The 23,764-nt window shown below is 45.5% G+C and overlaps 1 protein-coding gene and 1 pseudogene across 1 annotated transcript in view; one reads left to right on the top strand and one right to left on the bottom strand.

Moving 5' to 3' along the window:
- Ntpcr (nucleoside-triphosphatase, cancer-related) overlaps positions 1-17,393 on the bottom strand; it is a 25,026-nt gene extending 7,633 nt beyond the window's left edge. The window contains exons 1-4 of the mRNA XM_023700894.1: positions 17,279-17,393; positions 13,771-13,933; positions 12,948-13,044; positions 146-355 (exon numbers count right to left, since the gene is read on the bottom strand). Coding sequence (XP_023556662.1) covers positions 146-355; positions 12,948-13,044; positions 13,771-13,933; positions 17,279-17,312 — 504 coding nt within the window. The 5' untranslated portion in view covers positions 17,313-17,393. The remainder of the gene's footprint in view (positions 1-145; positions 356-12,947; positions 13,045-13,770; positions 13,934-17,278) is intronic.
- LOC101589851 lies at positions 17,311-23,764 on the top strand (annotated as a pseudogene).

Below are 23,764 nucleotides of genomic sequence, written 5' to 3'. Positions count from 1 at the left end.
CATCAGAGGCATGATCTAAGTTCTGGAAAACTCTAAGACAATCACACTTGCTTAGAGCCCAGCGCCTGGAGACAGAAAGGCAGGGGTCGGGGTGAGCGCACCTGCACCCTCACCCTGACTCGGTGGGGGAGACCGGCTTACTCACGCTGAACACCTTCACATCAGGCCTGTTCCTGATCTCCTCCACGAGGGCCAGTGGTTTCCCTTTGGGAACTGGGATTGTTCCGAGGACCACGGTTCCTGGCGAGGACAGTGTCTGGCGGACAGCCTGGATGAAGGGCTGGCTGAAAAGCTCCATCTTTCCAATCTCATCGATGACACATACTTTCTTCTTTGGGTCACTGCCAGAACACGCCTAGGATGGAAAAGACATTCACTGGGACACCGAAGCCACACTGGTCATAGGCCCAGGATCTCACCCCAGTCATTCGCCAGCTAGTGGTGTGGCACACACACCAGATGCCTACAGACTCACGCAGCAGGCTCCCTGGCACCAGCTGAACACTGAACCTCCTGGACTCTGACCCTATTTCAAACATCGTACTCCCTCCGAAGAGTTCCTACAGGAATCACCTTTGGATCTATGCATGCCCAGGAAATAAGTGGCATCCAAATCCCTCAGGTTTAAAAGAAATGAGACAGCAAGGCAGCACTCCCTACCCCAAGCACCTTTATTTTTTAACTGTAGGATGTTCCCTGGCTGTCTGCTGGAAGGGCATAACTGCTCGGTAGATCCCTGTGTATTCAATACTCTGATGTATAAAGTTTGGTGGGAAGAAATGAAAATTAAAAGGAGTCTTATTAAGAGAATAAAACAGCTGGGCATAGTGGTGCATACCTTTAATCCCAGTACTCCGGGAGGCTGGTATAGGATAAAAGCAAGCTGGAGTACTACCTGGGGAACTTATGGAGACATTGCATCAAAGAAATACATGCCTGGGTACGTAGGCACGCACGCACACACGCACACACACAAATGGGGCTGGGGTTGTAGTTTAGTGTAAAGGCCCCTGGTTCCAGCTCCAGAATAAAAACAAAACCAGTGAATATAACTGTGTTGCTCGGATCACCAATCCTTTCCGGCCTTACCCAATTCTGTCCCTCAAACAGATCTCAATCAGAGCAGATGTGGCCATAGCCTTCCCAATCCTCACAGTTCCTAGGGCGCTCGCTCCCCTACGCACGCCACGGCTGGGCTGTGCAGCCACCACGATGTGCAAGAGTGACGCTGTGTCATGGAGAGCAGCAGAGATGCTGCTGCTTCTGTCCTGGCCTCCCTTGGCGGGGTCATTTACTCCGCGGAGACAGCTGCCCTGAAGTGAGAGGCTAATGGCAAGTCTAGGTGGTAGAGGTGGACTGAGGGCTGGGCACCAGCAGCCGGAGGGAAACTGAGCTGCAGGACCACAGGTTAGCTCAGAAGTGAGTCCCCACCATCCAGCCTGAGGGGCATAGGGCAGATGACAGCAGGACCATGACCATTCGAGGGCCCTGGACCAGGGGCAGCTATACCAACTCTTGATCTGCAGAAAATGTGTGGAATGAGAGTTTGCTGGGGTCACTTGCTTCCTGGCTATGGGCCACTGCTATGTATATACTGGAGAAAGCCCAGTAGACTCCATGTCCTTGCAGAGCAAAAGACATAGTCCAACATGTAGTAAGCACTCCAATGACGCTCAGCAGCAAACGCACTTCAGATCTTTGTACACAGCACTGCTATGAAAGCTTCAGGAGACCCGACTCGAAGGTCCCCTTTGCTACAGTGCTTGGGCCCTTCCACAAAAGTGGTACAGGCCAGCTAGATGCGGGGCAGGGTACACGTGGCACCCTGTGACACAGAGGACCAAGAGGCCAGACCGGCAAGACCCTGAATGGTGCCCAAGGACGGAAGGCGCCTTTGTCTCTCAGCCGGGAGAGGCTAAGCCAGCAAGGGTCACAGGCTGCTCCGAAGGACAGATGGCTCAGAGGGAGACGTCTGCAGGCGACATCCGCCCGAGACAGCAGAGTCCTTGCCAGCCGTGACGGGGGGACGCATGACGCAGCCTTCCCCGACACTAAGGGAGCAGTGCTCCTCCTTCTTCCTGCTTAATGGCACACGCAGGAAGTACTTTTCTGCCCATCTCACAGCAGAAAGAATGAGGAAGGCCATCCCAACTGCCCAAGAGGTCTCAATGGTGGCCAGGCTTCAGTATTTCTGAGGTAGTTCATTTTCACCTCTCTATCAAGCGTCCTGGGCCTCCTCGTACGGGCACTGGGAGTCCTTATTTCTGTCTTCTCTGTAGACCTGATCAAAGCCCCAGACCGGAGAAGGGGAAGGCTGCGGAATCCTCGCTGCCTCTGCCATCTGCTAAGTCAGGCAATACTTACACCAAGTTCTCTTCAAAAATGAATGCTGAACTGGAAGAAATAAAACTGCCACCAGATACACGTCTGTGATAGTCAGTCCCACAGAAGGTCGCTGTTTTCCCAAAAGCAAGCCTCTCCAACTGACCTCACTCTCTCCACAGAGAGAGTGCACTTCAGTCTCCAGAGACAAGCTGTGGATGTCATCTGGGAGCCCACTATCCAAAAGCTTCTACTTTGGCACAAGCTCACAATTTTGAAAGCCATCAGATGAGATAAGAAAAAAAAAAACCTGATACAAAAATGTTTGCCTTTAAGTACATATGTATTTATTTGAATACATGTAGTCAAACGCATATGGCACACATGTACATATACATGTGAGGATACAAAGCATGTGGCCCTGCAGCCCCCTTCCTGCACTGTCCAGTATGTGTATCCAATATTTTGGTTTGCTTGGAACACACTGAGTGCAGCTGAACTGTCTCGGGCCATATATAAAATACAGTGTCCCCCAGGAAGTCACAGTTCAGAGTTTGCTGTCTCAGTCATTTGTGTTTTTCCTTAGGATCTAAATAAAAGTTGTTTATGGAAACTACAAACATCCTCCACAAGAAGTTTTTTTTTTTTTTTTTGAGGGCAGGGTTGCAAGCAGCCAATCGAGAGCTGCTCAGTTCTCCTTGCTGCTAACTGGCTGTTCCTGTGACCCACCTCCTGCAGATGCCCCAGCATTCCTGCATCTTAACAGGGCGCTCGACCTGACCTGCGTAGCTGTCTTCTGCTCTTCTTTTTAAAGCCTGAAGATCTCTAAAATGTCACCAGGACACCCTGTGCCTTCTAAGGCTTTGTTAATACAGTATTCTATTAGATAAAATAACATTACTGCAGCAATATTGCATATTTAGGGTTTAAATTATAAAAAACAGTCATGTATAGAAAGTCTTCTGACCACAGCTGAAATCAGCACCTTTCCACATTCACAGGTTCTCTAGAAACGTAACCTCTGGGAGTTTCAGGGCCCTCTCTATATAGCATAGTTAATATACAAGTAATGAAACTGCCTATATTCTTAGGTATTTTATATTATTAAAATGAAATAACATGAGAAACGAGTTTAACAGTTAAGTAAGAAAACTTATCTGTCCACTTAATAACAACAACCAGCTTTCTTCTCAGGCACAGGGATAGGTAGGTACGCGGGAATACTGTTATCACTAACGCTCCACGCTACGCCCCGAGTTGCACAAGCACGTGTAATGCCTGATACGCCCGCGTCTCACTGGACAGTGTGTGCAGCAGGCTCAGGAGCACACAGCCTTGCCCCACACCCTTCCACACAGCATCACACTGATGCTTGTGCAGCCTGCGCTCCAGCACCACGCAGCTGAGACATGTAAAATACGGCTAAAAGTCAAAATATGATGGTAAAAGTTTATGGTCGTGTGGGGCTGGTTAGTGGCCACCCAGGGTGACCTGACATTCAGCCTCATCTCTCTGCTCAGCACCAAGGTGCCTGAGCACACGTGTACACAATGTCTTCTACCAAAGGAAACTGCTCATTATACAGTCTAAACGTACGTAAAATTTTCATTCTGTCTAGTATTAGGGACCTTTGTAGTCTAGTTTTACTGTAGTAATCTCTTTTAAATTTGAAATTTGTAATGAAAATGCAAGAGATTCATACACAGACAGATAGCAGGTGCCAAGCTGCCTAGGGGTAGGCAAAATTTACTTGGGTTCATTCTTTTCCTTTCTTTCTGTTTTTTGAGACAGGGCCTCACTATGTAGGTTTAGGCTGACCTTAAACTTACTATGTGGTCCAGGCTGGCCCCAACCTCTCGCAGTCCTGCTGCTCCGGCCTCCTGGATGTGCACCATCATGCCCAGCTTACCTGGTTTGTCTAATAGCCCCTGAGCTTTAAAAGGAACTAAGGCGTTCACAAGCGCTTTCTCTCTCTACCAATTCAAGGCACTCTAGGCAAAACAGAAACAAGTCAGTGAGCTTCATCCTGTGAACGTTACTCTAGATTACAAGTGCACATGATGTGGCCCACACACCAGGGCCAGGCTCTGGCTGCACTCAGCTAGTTGTTTTTTTTTTTTTTTTTCAAAAAGGGTAAATAAGACACTGAGTAGCAGAAAATCTCTGGGGCCGTCAGACCAGAGGCCTGGAAAAAATTAGATTACTTTTTGGTCCTTTGTTTATCATTAGCTGTACTTTAAGACTACAAAGAAAATGTAAACATAAAATAAGCAATTTTATTTACCCAAAATACTGAAGTGAGAACAAGATAATGAAAATAGCCCTTGCCGTATGTGAATTATCTGCACAATACACACTTCTGGCAGATCAAGGTTAATTACTTTTAATCTCAGGCACACAGCCTGGCTTCCCAGCTTACTCTTCTGGGACAACAAGCCCTGAAAACCATGGAAGCGACAGCATGGTTGCAGCCTATCCTCTCCACACTGCATGTGCTGGGGAAGCAGAAGGCAGGGGCGACAGCAGCAATGGCCGGCTCACAGCTCCATACTTTGGGAGGCAGCAGTGAGCACAGGGCCTCCAACAGATACTCCATCATTTATTCCAGGCCTCTAGGTTGCAGCCTCCCCTGAAGTCTGGGGGCATGTGGGCTGGAGGAGAGTGCTGGGACTGAGACAGTACCTACCACTGACCATCAGCTGGGCAGCAAGAGAACCCAGCTCTGTGCCTGGCCCCAGCTCTCGGACAGCCTGGACATTTGGGCATGTGGGACTCCATGACAGACTTGAGAGCACTCTGGCCCCCAGCTCCCTGGAAACAGGGATTGAACTATGAAGGGGGCCTCTTCTGAGTGCTGCTGCCCACAGCCTTCCCCAACTCAACAAGAGACAGAACTACCCTCTGCTCAGCCTCTAGAAGGAAGCACTCCTGCCCTAACAGTGACAAGCACTGTTGCACTTAAGCGTCCTCACTGCAGTAGCAGGTGTCAGCCTCTGTGTACAGGTGACCCTCATGGAGCACAGAGACACACTAGAGTCAATCCAAGGCCATCTAACTCCGAAGCCCTGCCCTGCACCTGTGTACTGCACCTGTATACACCTGTACAGCTTTCTCCAGCAACAAAGAGTAAGCTGTGCCTAAGAAATCCTTCTTGCCAGGAAGAAGCTGCTCTCCTCTCTCAGAGGAAGGAGAGTGTCCAGGGAGCCACAGGCACAAATGTCCGTGTGCAGTGTGACGCAAGAGAAGACACACTGTGCGCCTGAGAGCCACTGGCATCACCAATGCCACTGCGCAGGTATAAAGGAAGACCTGGGTGCTGCACAGGGACCGTGGTCTCTACCAGCAGTGGCCTGTGGACACCCAAGCAGGCCCGAATTTGTGATGTTTCCTACCACCTGGCAACACGCACACAGCTGAATGCTTTCAGAAACCTTTACCATGAAATAATGCTGTATGAGTACTTGAACTTGTGATGAACGTTTATTGTCTTTAATGCCTGATAGCCTTGTCCTGATCTCTGCACTACAGACAGAGCAGACTTTTGCTCTGGTATAATGGTGATAACCTGTTTCTAACTGACATATGACTGGCTAAAGAGAGAAGGGCAGCTTAGCTCAGGAAATAGCGAGCTACCAGGCTTCCAAAGCTCAGCCTTTGAAAACCACAGTCATGTGTTTTCTCGCTGCTGCTACCTTGGTGGACAGAGTGTTTCAAAGAGAGTAAGTAAATCTGAAAAGCATTCTTATGTCAAGATGACTTAAGAAGTTCAGATACAGCTAGAATTGGCTGCTGGAAGTCTGGAAGGAGGCTGTGTGTGACTGTGATGTGTCTCAGTGTTCAGTACAGCAGGAACTGGGCAACTTCCTGATTAGGGAATCAGCACCAGTACTGCCAAGGCCACCAGCCTCAAGATGAGACAGGGGAAGGGGCACTGTTATATCAACAGCTTTCCAGCTGGATCTAGGCATGAAGAAATATTAAAAAAAGGAAAAAAAAAAAAAAAAAAGAAATCCAGAAAAGGAAAGTTCTACACAGTAGAACTATGTTCTTCAAAAAATCACTATTGTAAAAGGCAGAAAAGACTTAAGAATTCTTCCAGGTTACAGGAGCTAAGAAGCTGAGAAGTAGAATGTGTCCCTTTGATTCTAGTCAGATTAGACCCAGAACTGTAAGAAAAGGAAGGTCACTAAGAATACTGCTAAGCCAGGTGACAAAACCAGAAGACAAAAGTAAAGCTTCTTCATAGTGTGTCTACTGAGTTCTTAAGTATGGCTGATTGTTGAACATGGGTTTAAACTGTGAAATCTGCTTATATTCCCATATCTTTTATTTCCAGAGACTGGCGACAATTTGAAAAAACTTGGAGAATCAGAGCCTAGAAATACTGAAACAAGGAGAAGTTCAGTATGTCACAAATGCTTAGAATATATAGATGTCAGTTTATTACTTACTATAAAATATTGCATACACATAGTTATCAGAGTAAATTTATCAAACCAGTCATGGAGGCAGGGCCCATATACAACACTGTAGTTGAAAAATAAAAACGTGGCATTATAATCCTGTGAAAGTAACCCTGATGTGGTCTCAAAGCCACTTCCTGCTGCATGTGTGGTGAGTCACGTTCAGAGTTTGCTCTCCAAAACCCTGTAATGCTCATTGCCACATGAGCTGTTCACCTCCAGGGAACTGCACATAGCAGGAAAAAGTGACTTTTCTGGAGCCCTGCATGTTTTGCTGCGTATAAAACATACATGACAGCGTGTATTGACTGCCTGTATTTCATAAGCCTTCTGGTCAACAGCAGGTGAGAAGTAGATAAATTTTGGGGGACTCAAGTTATCTTTGAGTTTTTAATTGTGTGAGGAATGTGGAACGTCACAGCCCCAAAGCCAAACACTGTTCAGCCCCCAAATGTTCATCAATTATGTGAGGGTATCCATACTTTTAAGAAAAACCTGCTGAAGATGTAAGAGTAAAGTATCCTTATGATTACAATGTAGTCTCAAATGGTTACATCTCCCCAAAATTTATGTTTTTACACAAACACATACAAGATGCACATACATTCTCAGATATATACAATGGGAAAGCATAGGTAAACAATAAGGCAAATAAATGAAAATGTTAAAAATAGGTAACTGGATAATAAGTACACGCACAAGTGTTCTTGCTGCATTATATTCTTGTAATGTTCTTTAAGAGCAAATTCGATCTGAATTAAGTTTTTAAAAAATGGAATCAGTGCAAGACAGAAAAGAAAATTACACATATAAATACTTATTCAGATTTGGATGCAGAAAAATAACGAATTCATCCCACATGAATATTCTTCTAAAGAAGTATGAGGCCTCAGACAGAAGGGACACGAAGTGAGAAAGAAGAGGAGAAAGTACCAGAGCGGAGGCAAAGCGGGTGGACAAAGGGTAAACGCAGCAGTCTGCACAGATGAACCCCAGGCCTGCTTACAAAGCCTGCAGCCTTGAGAGGTGGCTGATGAAGAACTACAGTGGGTGTTGTGACCCAGGGCACCTGAGCAACAGAATCAGACCAAGGCCTCAGCACGGACAGCAGAGCCTCAGCACGCCAGCCGACACCAGGAAGGTGGCTGGTGAGAGCCGCCAAATCCTCAGCCAATGCTGCACATGAGGGGCAGAGCTGGCCGGGCAGATCCTGCTCCTCCTCTGCTTCCCTTCGGGGATGTTTGCACTGAGGACTGGGAGGGTCTATGTTTACAATAGAGAGCCTTCTGCCTGCCCAGCTGGCCCTGCAGTATATACACGATCAAGAGCAGAGAAACAGGCACTGAGGACCAAGAACAAGCACCGCCACAATGGCTGACGATAGTGAATCAAATTATAGGTCACTCCCACTGGTCTTTCCTGAATGGATCCAACTGAAACTTGACAGTTCTGAGTCCTCCCAAAGCCCAGCGGCCTGACGCACAAAGCAGCACTTCCAGGGCAAGCTTTGGGACGCAGCACCTTTCCTGGGAGAGGAGCTGAACAGAATCTGGAAGATGCGATAGTCTATTTCAGAATAAAAACGTGCCTCAAAAACAAATTAAAGCCTTCCTTGGATTGAAACAGGAAGTAGAAGGTTCAAACTGTGTCGGTTTTCAATGGATGTTCTAATTCTAACTTGCTATTCCTTCCACAGATCTTTGTTAAGAATGGCACTCAAAACAAGGCTGTAAGTAGATGGCTTTTCTTCCTTTAAACACTATAATACACTTCTATCCTTTTGTGCAAACAGGAGATACACAAAGAAACCACTAACATCTCAAATCCTACACTGCAACAAATTTTAGGACAGCATTCAGTGTAGCTCTCAAAAAGACCTTTGTTGAAAAGGGCCGTTGCATTCTGTGAGCCCTAATTATTTAAGAACTAAAACCCAACTCTCATTACAACAGCAGCAGAAAATACAGGACCCTATGAATCACCTCACCACAAAACATTTTAAAGAAATGGAATAAGAAAAATTATTGTTTTGGCTGCAGGCAATGAAAATACTTTGAAAAATTCAGCTATCTTTTATATCAAAATAGCTATTATAGCTCCAGTTGTGTATAGTTCCAACCACTCCATATGACTTGTTTTTCAGTTCCAACCACACCATTTGATTTTTTTAGATGAATTATAAACTCAAGTCTATAATTCATGCCAGCACTACCAATTACAAGCTCTGTGTCCCTAGAAAGCTGTGTCCTTTCTCCTTTGTGCCTCAGTTTCCCCATCTGCAAAACAGGAATACAGTGGAAATGTTCTGAGGTCCAGATCTGCAGCTGACACATGGCTTGTACTCAGTAATGTTTAACTGCCACCACTGATATTACTGTAATGGGTAAACTGAATTTTGTGCTATAACTGCGAGAAATTACTAGAAGGAACCTTGTGCTTCCTGTTATCTACTCTAAGGAATATATTCTCGCTCTCTGCTCAAGGCTGTTTAGCAATGAGTTACTGTTTCTTGTCAAGGAAGCAAGCTGAAATAAACTCCCTCCCTAACCGTTTCCTGTAAATGTAGTCAGCTCAAGATGTACCTTATAAAATCATGCTCTTATCGCTAAACTGTGAAAGACCCCTTAGCTACAGTTTGCAGCTGTGTCAAATGAAAGTGGGTTTTTGCTGTTCTGTGCTGGATAACAAATTTTCTTACCAAACATGATGCAATTTTTGCTTTAAAAGCCCCTTGCTCCCGGGCCCAGGGCTGATCAGTTCTGCGTGAGAACTGGCTGAAAGTCCTGAGCTCAGTAAATAAAGGTTCTTTCAAATTCTAATGTGGCCTCTGATCTGGTTTCTATACTGAGTGACCCATAACAACTACCACCAGCACAGTACAATTTGGAAGCATGAGTAAGTGACAGTAAGGTCATTTTTGCATCTTTTCTATTTTCCAGTACCAGGGACCAAACTCAGGACCTTTTGTTTGCCAGGCAGGCAGTTATGCTGCTGAGCTATCTCAGTAGAACCTGGCTCCGTAAGGTCATTTTTGAAGAGCAGATATGGTATCTGTGTAAGATCAAAAGATCAATGGAAGAAAACAGATATCCTTAAAGTGCATGCACGCACACACACACTTTTTAAAATATAACTCATGAAACATAATAAACTAACTTGAAATAGGTTATTTAAAGACGAGTTTATTAAACTGGCTAATCTGAAAGAAAACCCAGCATCTCACTGTATATAACTTTCAAAATAAATTCAGATGGAGCAGCAATGTGTTTTTTAAAAAGCATGTAGAAGAAGAAACAGGTAAGTTTCTGTATTAATTTAGAAAACAGAAAAGTTTATACATGAGAAACAGGAAAGGGAGGCACAGAAGGAAAACGGGAGGGAGGCATGGAAGGGAAGAAGGAAATGACCAAAGTAATGCGATAAAAAAGCAGAATTAATAAATATAAAGTTTATTTGCTATATAAAAGACCTTTTTAAGCCAAGGTGGGGGGTTAAAAGAGGGATGAACCAACAACTTAAGACTAAAATAAACTTACCCAACAAGTAACTGAAAAACATTCAACCTCATTAGTAACTTAAAAGTACAAAAACAAAGCAGAGTATGTCTTTAATTAAAAATCAGTACAGCACCCAGCAAAGGCAAAAAGCATAGTAAGTCAAAGATGTCCTTGAACTGGCAGTGGGCACAAGGTGCCACAGAGCAGGCACTTCCCCTCCTGGAAGGCAGCACAGCTGCAGACTCCTGCATCGACTGCAGCAGGGCCTAAGGCTACTCCCAACAGGGACAGTCACCTAAGCGTGCAGTACAACGGGAGCAGCACTTAACTCAACGCTGGAAATGCCACCATGGCATATGTAGTCATTAAATGGCAGTTTTGAGAATTATCAGGATATGAGGCCCTTCACATGTTATTCAACCGTACTTGAGAGAGAGAAAGAAAAGCCTATAGAATTACTTGTTCCATTTTTCTCAATTCTGGATGATGGAATAAGTTTTTTAAAAAAGGCAGAAACAAAACATGTAACTGTGGCTAACTCAGAGATCAGCTTATAAGCTATTCATTCTTAAGGGGTTTTCTTTATTTTTGTTGTTTCACAAATTCTCTACTATGAGCACACAGACCTTTAGTACTTGGTAAAATAACAAGAGCTGTCAAATATGGTAAGATACTACCCACAGAAGGAGCAGCCAATAGCAGTCAAGACTCCCAAGCACTTCCTAAGACCTACTGAGTCTACATATTTGCCAACTCGCACTTCTCTCCTTGTCTCCCTAGTGCCTCAGATGACCTGGCTCCATCTGACTCGTGCCTACAGAATGGGACCAGAGTACCTGCAGGAAGGAAGGTAGGTACCTGGGCCTCTTCTTCCCCTTCCCAGCCTCAAGCTGCTTCCAGCCTCAGCCAGTGTTACTTCTCTGGAGACCAGAAGCCATGCTGGCCCCACCAGAAAATTGTCTCTTTTCTATCTTTTCATAGTATTTTAAAAGAAGGAGCTAGCTGTGTACATGCCTGTAATCCCAGTACTTGGGAGCCTGATGCAGGAGGATCATCAGGAGTTGGAGGTCAGCCTGGGCTACATAGTCAGTTCAACACCAGCCTGGAATACTTTGAGACCCCTATCTCAAAAAACCAGAAAAATACTCACACTACTTTTCACCCAGAGAGAGAAATTTCTCACTCGTAACAGAGTACTTCTTGACTTGTAAGAATGTGTGTTTTCACAGGTACCCACCTGCCTGATGCACTAAAATCCTGTGTTCCTGGAGGAAGGGTTGTACTTGCCCAAAACTTCCAGTTCCCTGGTTATCTGAATGGTTAATATCAAAACCTGGCTCTTTAGTGTCCCCTATTTTTGATGTCTAGCTAATTTAATTTTTAAAAATAAAAGTAAAACTAATTCCTTCCTTCTTTATCCCAATAAAATCTGTAGGATGGGAGAAATATTTTTTGCTCTAGAAAAGAAATCCAAGACCCTCTGGCAAGGGACATTTCCCACCTGGAACTGGAACATCTGCTTTTGGTAATTGGAATAGAAAACCTGGGAGAGGTCTGCTTTTATTTTTTCATTAAAAACAGAGGCAAGCTCTTGATCCATCCACACAGGAGCTCTTATACAATCCTGCAGCTAGACAGTAAGTGGGTGTGCACACTCCTCTCCCAGCATTCTGTCTGCTCTGAGCAAAGTAAAGAAAGATCAATCCTTCATATTGATCTAATGTCCAAAGCCAGGCTCTTCACTTGAATTTCATTAGAAGCAATTCCCTTGCAGTCTGAACATTTAGATAGAAAGGTTATGTATCTGACGGGGAAATAACTAGGAAGTACCACATTGTCTGACTGCTCCCACACAACACAGCAGCCGCCACAGTACCCTGAGGAAGGAAGGAGAAAGGAAGGAGGAGGGAAAAGGAGGCAGGGGAGAAAAAACTTGAGGGCTTGGGGAAACAGTGCAGACCAAGGGCCCCACCAGCTCTCTGAAACTGAGGTTCTCTGGTAGGCTGTATCTAAACTCTCCAGCAGGCTGAATGCAGTCACCAACCAATAATCCTCCAGTCAAAAAGTTTCTGAAAAAAAGCTTCTCATGTAGAAACCTTAGGCTTTGCTGTGAATTCTATCAAACGCTCAAAAAAAAAAAAAAAAAAAAAAAAGAAAGAAAGAAAGAAAGAAAGAAGAAAATGAATACCAACCATTCACAAACTCTTCCAAAAATTACACAAGGAGGCAACACTTCTTAACTCATTCTATGAGATCAGTACTGCCCTGGTCCCAAAGCCAAACAGAAATATTCCAAGTAAAGAAAGCTGCCAACTACATTCTTTATAAACACAGACAAGGCATCCTCAATAGAATAAGCAAATAAAAAAGCTTGATAAACACATGGAAGATGTAGAGGTCCTCTCTTTGGAAATGTTGCCAGCTGAGTTTCCTAAAAATAGTTACCTACGCTAGGTGAGTGTGTGTGACAAAGATCCCACCTATGAACCAGAGGAACAGCAAACTACAGCTTATCTTTATTTAGGTTCAACTGGTCAGAACAATTTTAAGCTGTAAGAAGGCATATCCAGCCTCCCATAGAAGCCAACGCCATTCTGTCCCACGGCCCGTGAATCCCACAATGCACGAGCGCAGAGGGGCTCACTGGGCAGAAGTTGATACTCACATTCCTCAGGACAGGAAGTGCCAACTGCTCGAAAGAAGTCAGATCAACCACATACTGCCCGACTCTGCAGTCAAGCCTCCCGGACTGAGGCTGTGACCTGAAAGAAAAGACAGCGTGTTCTGCGGAAAAAGTATTGTGTTCTGGTGCTCGGCACGCCCACTAATTCAACCTCATTGTCACACAAGAGGCTATGGTGATTCAGTATTCCCCAGAGAAGAGTGCCATACTTCAGTGTCCCCTGGATACCAAGGGGTATCCTGTGCTCCACACCTTGGTCCTGGAGTTCCAGGAACTAGGCACTAACTGTCTGAAAGTAGTTTTAGGCAAGAGATCAAGAATTACAAAGACAGCACAGCAGCCACGGTTTGATCCCCATTGCGCTGTGCTGGCCCCACCCCCAGGGCCCGCTCAGACAGTGACTGAGACTGGGCATGGCGGCAGGCGCCTGTAATCCCAGCACTTGGGAGGCTAAAAACAGGAGAATCACTATGAGTCTGATCTACGTAGTGAGACCCTGTAGACCCTGTAACAAACACACACAAAAAAAAAGAATTACAAAGAGAGAAATGTGGATAACTGTGCCACCTGAGCTTAAGGGAAATATGGCCTTTGTGACCTTGTTTTTCATATGATAGTCTCTGTTCTTCATCTGAGAAAGCTCTAAAGGTTCCAAGATTCCTCAAGACATACAAGGGTATTGGCGCAGCCTGAATCAGAGGGAGAACTCAGTTTCTCTCTGAGAAGGTAATCAGACTAGAAATGCTTCTGGAACATGGACAGGACAGCCCAGAGCTAAAGCCCCACAGAAGGGAAACATCAGTACCTGACTCTGGACAGTGGCCCCTGAGCACCAGACAAGGTGATCACATCAAATCCTGTCCTCCTTCCTCCCTGCCTGACTTCTTTCGTGTAAAATCCATCCACAGGCACCCCGTAGGACTGCAGACGCTCACTGGCTTTCTGAATCAAGGTGGTTTTTCCAACCCCTGAAAGAGCAAAGAGAAGATACCTTAGAAGAGAAGGGCCCAGCTCTGTTGGGGGCACACAGCAGACTCCAGGAGGCAAGCACAATGGGGAGAGAAATGGGCTACACATGGATTTTATGGGCATGAATTTCACTATAACCTTATTCCTCCCAGGTATTATGCATTTTTCATTTCGGTAAAAATGAGTACAATAAAACATGAGTGGTGTCTCAACATTTGGATTCTGAAACACTTATCACATATATAATCCTATAACTCACTGAGTGACTCTGATAATACTGTCAGATGCAGTTTGCGTCGTGAGCTGCGCCTCTGCTTCTCCTAGCCTTACCCCTTCCCTCCTCTACCTTGAAGATGACACTGCTCATGCCATACCCAGAAGCACCCACTGCAGAACAGGACTCCAATCTTAGGAGACAACATCTCCACTTCGCCTGCCCCCTAACTGAAAATGTTTCTGCTAAATCCCATGAATACCTTCCACATGGTCACTTTTAACTTCTTCAAAAGGGATGCCCGTCGGGCGGACAGCCCCACCCTACATCATCTTCTCCAGGGTACCAGAGCATCTTTTCTGCATACCACCAACTGGTCCCAACATCACCATCTCCAAGCCCCAACCTTCCATTTGCCCTCCACCTTGCCAACGTCAACTAAACCACAGACGCTGAGCACCTCTTAAACTCACTACCAATCCCTTCCTTATTAAGCCCTTTATAGAGTCCCCAAATATCCCTTCTGTAGGACCCTAACCCCTCTAGTATCACACTGCTTTCTCCAGGCTAAGATTCCCTTCTGCTCATCTCTAATCCCTCTAATATCACCTTCTCTTAGGTCCCTAAGCATTCCTCCTGCTTGCCTCAACCTCTCCTATCAGAGCCCGTGCACCTCTACCCTGTGCCCCTCCACCTCTGGCCCTTCCTCCCCTCACAGCTGGCCTGTGACTACTCAAATGAGATCACCAATGTTTACAAGTATGACAAGCTGCTACCCAACACAGGACCACCAAGCAGCAATGTGAAGGAGCAGTAACTGGGCCCCCGTAAGTCCTCACAACCAAGACAGGGAATGTTCTAGCAGGTCTGCAACTGGCACTTGGGAGGTACCAGAGTCACCATCCTGTTGTTTCTACTGCAATCCCTACAGTCATCAAGGTGCCTTTTTGTTTCTTTGAAATACAATATAATTCCTCATTCTTAATATACCTTTCCTACAACTTCACATTAAAATATGGGCACCTACTGACTGGAACAGAGACAGCACAGCCCTTTCCTGAAGGGCAATTTCAGTGTGCCACCACAGCATCAGCAGTTCTGTGACTGCAAATTTATCCTCAGCAAACTGCCTGATTAAAGCATAAAGTGTGAAGTCGGATGTTCACTGTACCATTCTTCATATCAGCGAAACACTGAACGACCTAAGTGTCAGTCAGTAAGGAATGGTGACTTAGGATACCATGTATACAATAGCATATACACAAAAATATCGCTCATCCATTAACAAGAGCACTTTACTTACACTGATTAGCATAAAAATAATACATGGAAAAAGCAGGTTAACTAACCACAAAAATATACAGTATTATTCCATTTTTTTTTTTAGAGGCAAAATAGTATGTGTTTAGAGAAAAAAGTTCAGGACAGAACAAGAGGTTACAGAACTTATTTCTGTAGGGTTTTCGTGTGATTGCCACTTTCTCCTCTAAAATAGTTTTGATTTTTTTAGTTATTGTCCTTACCCTGGGCAGATATTACTCTTATTTCAGGGGAAAAAAAAGTACTTAAAATGGAGGTACATACTAACTCCTGTTCAAAGGGGTACACTAAAGGGACTTGTATATTATATAGAATACACTTGGTTCAGGCAATTTTTTCATCTTTTGAAAACTTCCAGCTAACTTCATTTTGATTAGATAAGCTGCTACTCTAGGAGCTGTCTACACTTGCTAAGAAGTGACCTCAGAAGGACAGTGTGGGAAGGAGCCATGAGACGATGCCACACGCAGAGGAGAGCAGGTCAGAAAGCTGCACAATTATGTTGTTTGCTTCTCCCTTACATAAATCCTCAGATGAGGAGTCAAGCGCAGGCAGCTGAACTTGGGACATGACACATGCTCGTACACAGGTAAGGAGATGAGAAAGGGAAGGACATCACCCAGAGACACCTTATCAAGAAAGTCATCACCCTGTTCAGTCAGAGCTAGACTCAGGAGAGCCCTCGAAGAAATCTGAGGCCTCAAGGCACAGTTATCCTGAGGGGTGAAGAAAACAGAAGGCGAGGCCCTTGGGTCAAGCTGATGATTCTGAGAGGTAGGAACTCCATGGCTCTTCCAGCCAAAGTTGGAAAAATACGGAGTGGCAGGGGGCTGAGGTCATGTGAAACCAACAGTGACCTCCTTGAGAAGGTACCTAGCTGTTGATGAACACCTGAAGAGGATATGGACAGCCGCGGTGTGGAATAACAGTTAGTAACAGAACAAAAAGCAAATGAGAACTCCGGACAGTAACTCCCAACCAGGGAAACAGCTGTGCATACACAGAAAAGGAAGCATCAATTACTAGCAGGTCCTGCTGTAATTAGCTTTTACACTGTTATGGTATTGCACACACTTACTACCATGCTAATGAAAATTATACAGCAACGCTTTAGGAAGAGGAAGATTCCGAGATGGGTGGGTCTGAACACAAGTTCAAGAGGCATCCCGGAAGACTATGAGTTTTTGAATTGTGTGCAACTGAACTTTCTGCAAAAGTAAAGGGTGGAAAGAGCAGTCAGGACTAGCACAGCCCCTGGACTAGCACGGCCAGGAGGCACGTGGCGTGGAATGCAGACCCAAAAGGATACCAAGTTTTAAATAAAGGATTCACTCCCTGGCTTTGGGGGACGGTGCGCTGCAATGGGTGGGCTGGATCCCTAGGCTCTGGGACCTTTCTCAAACCACTCTCCTTGCCCACAGCTCACACCCTCGCCTCCCCTACTGCCCGGTAAAATAGCTGAACTCTGCGACTTGAAACGTAACCATTAAATAGGACTCAGTGTCTCCACCATCAGACCCGGCTCCCGGCACAGGCGCCTGGGGCACCGCCGTGGGACGCGACCTCCTGCCCGCTCCCGCGCAACTGCAGGGCCGGGCGCACCCCGATCCCCGGCTCGAGCGCGCGGCGGCGGCGGCGGCTGCACCCGTGGCCTCAGGGCGCGCTCTCGTGGGGGAGGGCAGCGGGGGGCAGGCGGGGCCGGTGGGGAGCCCCGGGCCGCACACCCGAGCACAGTCCAGGCCGCGCCGCTCCCCGCCCCCCACAGCGCCGCCGCCCGTTAGGTCCCGGAGGCGAGTGCCCCCGCGGTCACCTGGCGGCCCGGTGAGGAACACGTGCGACGCCATGTGCAGGAGGGTCGCGGTCTTCTCAGCCGCGGGATCAAGGTGCGGGTCTCAGTCGGCCCCGCCCCCCGAACTCGGGCCATCCCGGCGACCTACCGGAAGCGGCGCTCTGCGCATGCGCCGCCGCCTGCTCCTGCGCGCCGTCGCGACCCCAGCGTTTGAGCGCCTCCAGCGTCTGTCTGCTAGTTTCCGGTGGGCCCACTTCCCAGGGATACCTGTGGTACATCTGGAAGACCCTACGACCCTCAGCTTTTGCAGTGTTTTCGTGGGGACACTTGCTTTTCTGCCTAGTCTCCAGAGATGCCGAGTGTCAGATTACAGCAACTTTTGCTTAAAGTTCTAATTGAGGATTTTATTGCAGTCTGGAAATACTGTAGGTGAACATTCGTATTAGCTGGGCAAAGGAAGCTGTCTCTGTAGACAGACTAAAAAAAGCACAAGTAATACCAGGCATGGTGGTCTTTGCAAAGTTACATCTTCTACATGGTTAGAACAGAGGACCTGCTTATAGTCCTGACTCAGGTACTCGGTAATTCCTCCTTTTTAGGAAAACTAGTCCATTTCAAACTTCACTTTGATTACCAGGCACTTGGCATAGTGACCTCATTCTGATTGAGCAGGGCTGCTGGGCCTACTGTGGAGCTCCGCTCAAAATAATCACAGAAGTCATTAGTCTGAGGCCAGTCCTGAACATTTGCATTTTGTAGACGTTCCTGTAGTTCACTGGGCTTGAGAATCAATCAGTCCAAAACCCCTTCCTATATCCAACCACACGTGTGATACTGTCTCCACTTCACACCTTTATACCAAGTGTAAACCAACACAACAGCCTCCTGAGGATTTCCTTTGTAAAGAATCAAGTAGCTGCTGGCCTTATTTAACCACTTCAAGTGCTCCAGCCAGCAAAGTAAAGTGGCCAAAGCGTTGGACCAGATGTACCTGAAAACTCTTTTAGTCTAATGTGTACAGTTTGACTTGTGATCAATCATTCTCCACCCTGGCTGAGAAAGTAATTTCAGGGTGTGCTCAATTTAATTGAGTTGCTCTCACACAGACCCTCTTGGCTCCTTCTGTCCTACAATAATATGACTGTCAGAAGGCCTCAGTTTCTTGCTGTTAAAAAAAAATCATCTTAAAAAAGCATGATATAGTTGTCACCATCATTCCTGGAACATTTATTATACTATGTACTACAACAGGGCTATTTGCCATACCAACAGGTACAACGTGTTAGAGTTAAGGTTGGGATTCTTCCATATCTTGTACCTGCTAATGAAATCAGTCAAAGAACAGCTGATGTAACAAAGTAAACCCATAGGCATCAGAAAGAGAAGGGGAGAAGGAGGGAGAACATGACTGTGTGACACTTTGCATCACTGACAAGCAGTCTGGATTCGCAAGGCTCATAGAAGTTTTTTGTTGTTTTTTTTTTTTTTACTGTTGCATTTGTTGTAATTCTAGTATCAGTTTTTGTCACTCAGAAGCATAGAGAATTCAGATATACAGAATCAATGTCTTGGTGATGAGAAAGAAAGTGCTTCCACACATGAGTTTCTTTGTCCGTTTAAAACAAGTTTATGGGATGATGGCTACATGGCTATTTTCACTATACAATACATCATTGAATACTTAATTTGTAGAACTTTCTTTTTGTTGTTCTACATCAGTAACCACATAAGTTAAAGAACATATCTATTAGATTTTTTTTAAGGGACAACATAATTAGCAACAAAGTACCAGGCTAAATCTAATTCTTTACTATCTCAATAAGGTGACTTGTGTGCAAAATACATTTTGTCGTTTTTATTAAAGCATAAGCCAAAGCAACTCCACTTTGAGTTTTAGGTGACCTGGCCACCTACTCACTCTCCACTCCTCAACCCCCACCCCATTATTATTTTTTGCTCCAAGAAATAGTATGTACCTTTTCCTGGAGCACAGCTAGTTTTCAAGATAGAGGTCAAGGACTTTGCATTTAGCAAGCCCTCTGTAACTTATCCAGCAACGCATACTCCCATCTTCGTGCACCACTTGAGTTATCAAGATGAACTGAAAGTCTTCAAATTAGGCAGAATAGAGGCAGCCCTCCTTTGTCCCATGCACCGGCTACCTCATGCTTGCACCCTTTTGCAGAAGTCAAAGAAAATGCCTCATCAAAATTTCTTGATGTCTAAGTGCTTTATAATCTACACCCACAATTTGAGTCTGGGGTCTTATTTCCAACATATGGACTGAATCTGTGCCCCCTAATACATATATGACATCCCACCCTGATGTGAGGGTAAGGAGGTAGAGCTCCTGGGAGATGATTGGGACATAAAAATGGTGCCCTCGTGAATAAGGTCAGTGCTCTTAGAAAAAAGTGGAAGTGAGTTCTGTTCTATCTGCTCCCTGCTATGTGAACATACAAGGAAGAGCCAGGAAAAGGCTTTCATGAGGAAACTGGAAGTGGTGGCACTCTGATTTTGGACTTCATCCAGAATTATTAGAAATAACATGTTTCTGTTGCTGCGACCCAGTCTTTGGAATCCCATCATAGTCTGAGCTAAGAATAACGTGAAACTGCACCAAGGGCAGGTGATTCAGGATTCTTCTTTCTATAGCACCTGTCTAGTATCCCTTGGTGAGGATGCAGCACAGTTCTTCACTGAAGCAGTCTGTAAGTCCCTCTGCAGTCTGCAGCCATAGAATCTCAAAAAGTTCAAAACCCACTGCTTGTTTGGCTTTCAGATCTCCCTTGGTCCTGGACAGTCCTAGTTTGTTTGCTTGCTTAATTGATTGGTCAATTGAGGTTGTTTGTTTGTTTGTTTGTTTGTTTGTTTTGCAGTACTGGGCATCAAACTCAGGCCCTTTCGTTTGCCAGGCAAGCACTTATGCTACTGAGCTATCTCCCTGGCCCCTCAATTGAGGTTTTTTTTTAAGACAAGACAACACTATGTAGTTCATCTTGGCCTTGGACTCACTATATAGCCCAGGCTGGCCTAAAACTCATGGCAATCTTCCCATCTCAGCCTCCTCAGCAGCAAGATTATATGTGTGTACCAACAGGCCTAGTAGGACAGGCCTAGATGTAAAATTTCATGTTCCCTTTGTAAGGAACAAGTTGACAATACCCTTCAACCCCCAATTAACAAGCAGAAATGAAGGGAGTTTTTTCTAGCCTCCTGCAAATAAGTGGGAATAAAGGAAGACAAAAGTGTCCAGAGTAAAGTGTTCAGGAGAAACAAATAGATGTGAAGAAGGAGGAGGCAGAAGTAGCTTCCGCTTTGCTTTGTAGCTTGCATGAGGAGTCCTGACAGTGCACTTAGTGTCAGCTATAGTCATTCACTCCAGTTAGATCCATTAGTGGAGTACTTACTATTTGTAAAATAATATGGCACTTGTTCTAGTTGAGTCTATTTCTGATGAGTAGACACCAGAAAAATTACTGCAACTAATGAATATTCAACAAGCAGTTTATTGAATATGACTCTTCCCTTTCTCCTTTCCCCCTTCCTTCCTTCCTTCCTTTCTCTATTTTGTCCCAGATGCTGTGGTGACTAGTAGGGACTAAGACATTTTGAACAGTTTTTGTCTTGATAAGAATAAGTCCAAAACATTGCCTATTACACCTGAGGTCCAGACTTTGGAAAAACTCCAAGCATCCATGTTTTCTTACTATGAAAATGCCTTCATCCCAGCTCCAAGGGGAAGAGTTACTTCCCCAACTCTTTGCGTTGCCTACCTGTCAAATTAAAGTTGCCAGTGAGAGAGCTGGCATTGCACTGGAGCTGCAACCTTTTCATACAGTCCATCTAATAAATGATAATAGCTATACTCACATAGTGCTAGCTTGTGCCAACTGTACTTCTAAGGCCATTCATTACACATCACATTAATCCCTCAAATCATCACAAAAATGCCATTTTGTATGGGGAGAAGCCAAAGCATAGAGAGGTTAAGGGACATGCTCCAGGCTGCCCTTTGCTCGCGCCAACCCATGCACATGCATACACATATGCAGATACTCCTTGTGAATAGACAGTCAGATAAATCGAACGTAAGGTGAAAGCATCCTTGGCTGAAGATGCACATAATACAAGCCTACAGTGCATCATAGCTTGCAGTGCAGCATACAGTAGCGTGTTGGCTGCTCGGTCTGTGAGGGTGTGGCTGCCTGGGGGCTGCTAAGTATGGCATCAAGAGTATAAGCCTCACAGTGCTACCCCAGGGAAAAAATTTCAATATTGGAAGGATCTTTCTACTGGATGTGAATCATTTCACACCAATGTAAAGTGGAAAATTCATAAGTTGAACCATCTTAAATTAAGACTATCTATATACATGTGAGAGCTCTCTCTCTGCCTCTATCTATCTATCTATCTATCTATCTATCTATCTATCTATGACATCTGATTCAGAGCCAGGTATTGGGCAACAGTCTGTTCTCACAGCTGCTGCACTGTATTTCTGCTCACTGATACAGCTTTTTAACCTTTGTCCTGAAAATAGATCACAGGCAATATCACAAAACAAGAACGCTTGCATGAGGACTGCAGCCGTAGACGTTGGCTGCCTTTTCTTCTTCTGAGAAAGACAGAATCATATCACCATGGGATAGCATATCTGAAATAAACCTGATGAAACCTTCACAGTGTTAGTGGAGAGTATGCAAGCGCTCTCTCTGCCTGATTTTAATCTATCCTTCTCCCCAGGGCTTTCCAGGATCATAATTTCTGTCACATAAGTTCTCATGGAAAAATCTAACTTGGAGACTCCTGGGTCAGTCAGCAATCCAGTGAGCCCAGCAGGTGTACTCTTTCACCTCCAGGTCACTCTAGGAATGAGCCTGCAAGTGGGCTGCTGCACTCTCCCGGTGCTGAAGCTGGCCTCTTTCAGTCAGCAGTGTGAGGTCAGGAAGTGTCTGTCCCACAAAGGTGCAAAATCAATGATGTTTACTCCAGTTCATCGTCTTTCCTCATAAATCATCTGTGAGGGAAACAAACTGCTTGTTAATGTGGTCCAGCTGCGCCATCCGCAGCAGTAAGCTGAGCACCTCACACAGAAGGGCTGAGCCTTCGCTGTCCCTCTGCCCTCCTGAAAGCTCCTAGTTAACAGATAGTTTCACTGAATCTAACCATGCAGCGTGCTAGTTCTGCTGACTGATGATTGAAGGAGGATTTCAGGAATCACTCACTGTTCTTTTTCCTGCATCTTCTTGGTCTTTTTACTTTGCTGATATGTGCTACCTCCCCTACACCAAACTGCCTACACCAAACTCTATCATTCCCTGAAAATCATGTGTGCTCTGCAGCCCCCTGTGGTAGGAGCATAACACATCAGTTTGTGAGAGACTAATAAATAATTTGGGGCATTAAGGCAGATTCTGGTCTTAAGAACCTCATAGAGGCTACGATTCTAGATTCTGGATTCTGGATTTCTGTTATCCCAGTGAAGCCAGTTTGCTTGGAGATGTGGACAGACAGAACCCATCTCTTCCTAAGATCCCTACTCCTAAACCTCCCTTATTTAGTAATAAGGCTCCACACCGAGGTTAGACCAGTGTAAGGAGTTGTGGGGAAAAGAAGAGATTCAGTATTGTCCCCTGATCACTGTCCCAACAAACATCTGGAGATCTCAGGATAGTTGACTTGTGGGCTGGCCTGCCCAAATGCAATTGATCAACTGTTAAGGATGCTGCCATTCCAAGGTGGTACAGAGAGTAGAGGTGGTGGCTCTGTGGATGAGGAGGCCAACCTGTACAATGCCCATGTCTCCCAGGTGGTATGGGAGAGACACAAAATGTTCCACTTGCCCGGGGGGATCAATGATTCTCCCTAAAGGCCTTTGCAAATGCTATTGTCCCTGCTTCCAAGGCTCAACCTTACATTAACTTCCCCTGCTAATATTTAGTCTTCATTTCTGACACCCCAGAGCAAGCCAAGTGTCCCTGATAGATGATGACCCCTTAACATCCTGACCCTCGAGTGACTTCACTCATCAGAATTGTCATTGAGCTGTCTCCTATGTCTATCTGTCCATGCCTTACTACTTTGCGATGATGTGGCTTTGAAGAACTTCGCCAAATACTTTCTTCACCAGTCTCATGAGGAGAGGGAACATGCTGAGAAGCTGATGAAGCTGCAGAAGAAGTGCAGTGGCCAGGTCTTCCTTCAGGAGATCAAGAAAAGAGACCATGGTGGCTGGGAGAAGGAGCTGAATGTGATGGAGTGTGCGTGCACTTGGAGAAGAGTGTGAATCCGGCGCTCCTGTAGCTGCACGGGCCGGCCACTGGTCAGAATGACCACCACCTGTATGACTTCATCTAGCCTCACTACCTGGGTGAGCAAGTAAAGGCCACCAAAGAGCTGGGTGACCACGTGACCAACTTGCACAAGATCAGGCGCTCCGAGTCTGACATGGCGGAGCACCTCTTTGACAAGTGTACCCTGGGGGACAGTGACAGCAAGAGCTAA

The sequence above is a fragment of the Octodon degus genome, unplaced genomic scaffold (assembly GCF_000260255.1).
Source record: "Octodon degus isolate 3935 unplaced genomic scaffold, OctDeg1.0 scaffold00127, whole genome shotgun sequence".
Taxonomy (NCBI): Eukaryota; Metazoa; Chordata; class Mammalia; order Rodentia; family Octodontidae; genus Octodon; species Octodon degus.
The sequence above is the reverse complement of the archived record's forward strand: the minus strand, read 5'-3'. Positions and strand labels throughout refer to the sequence as shown.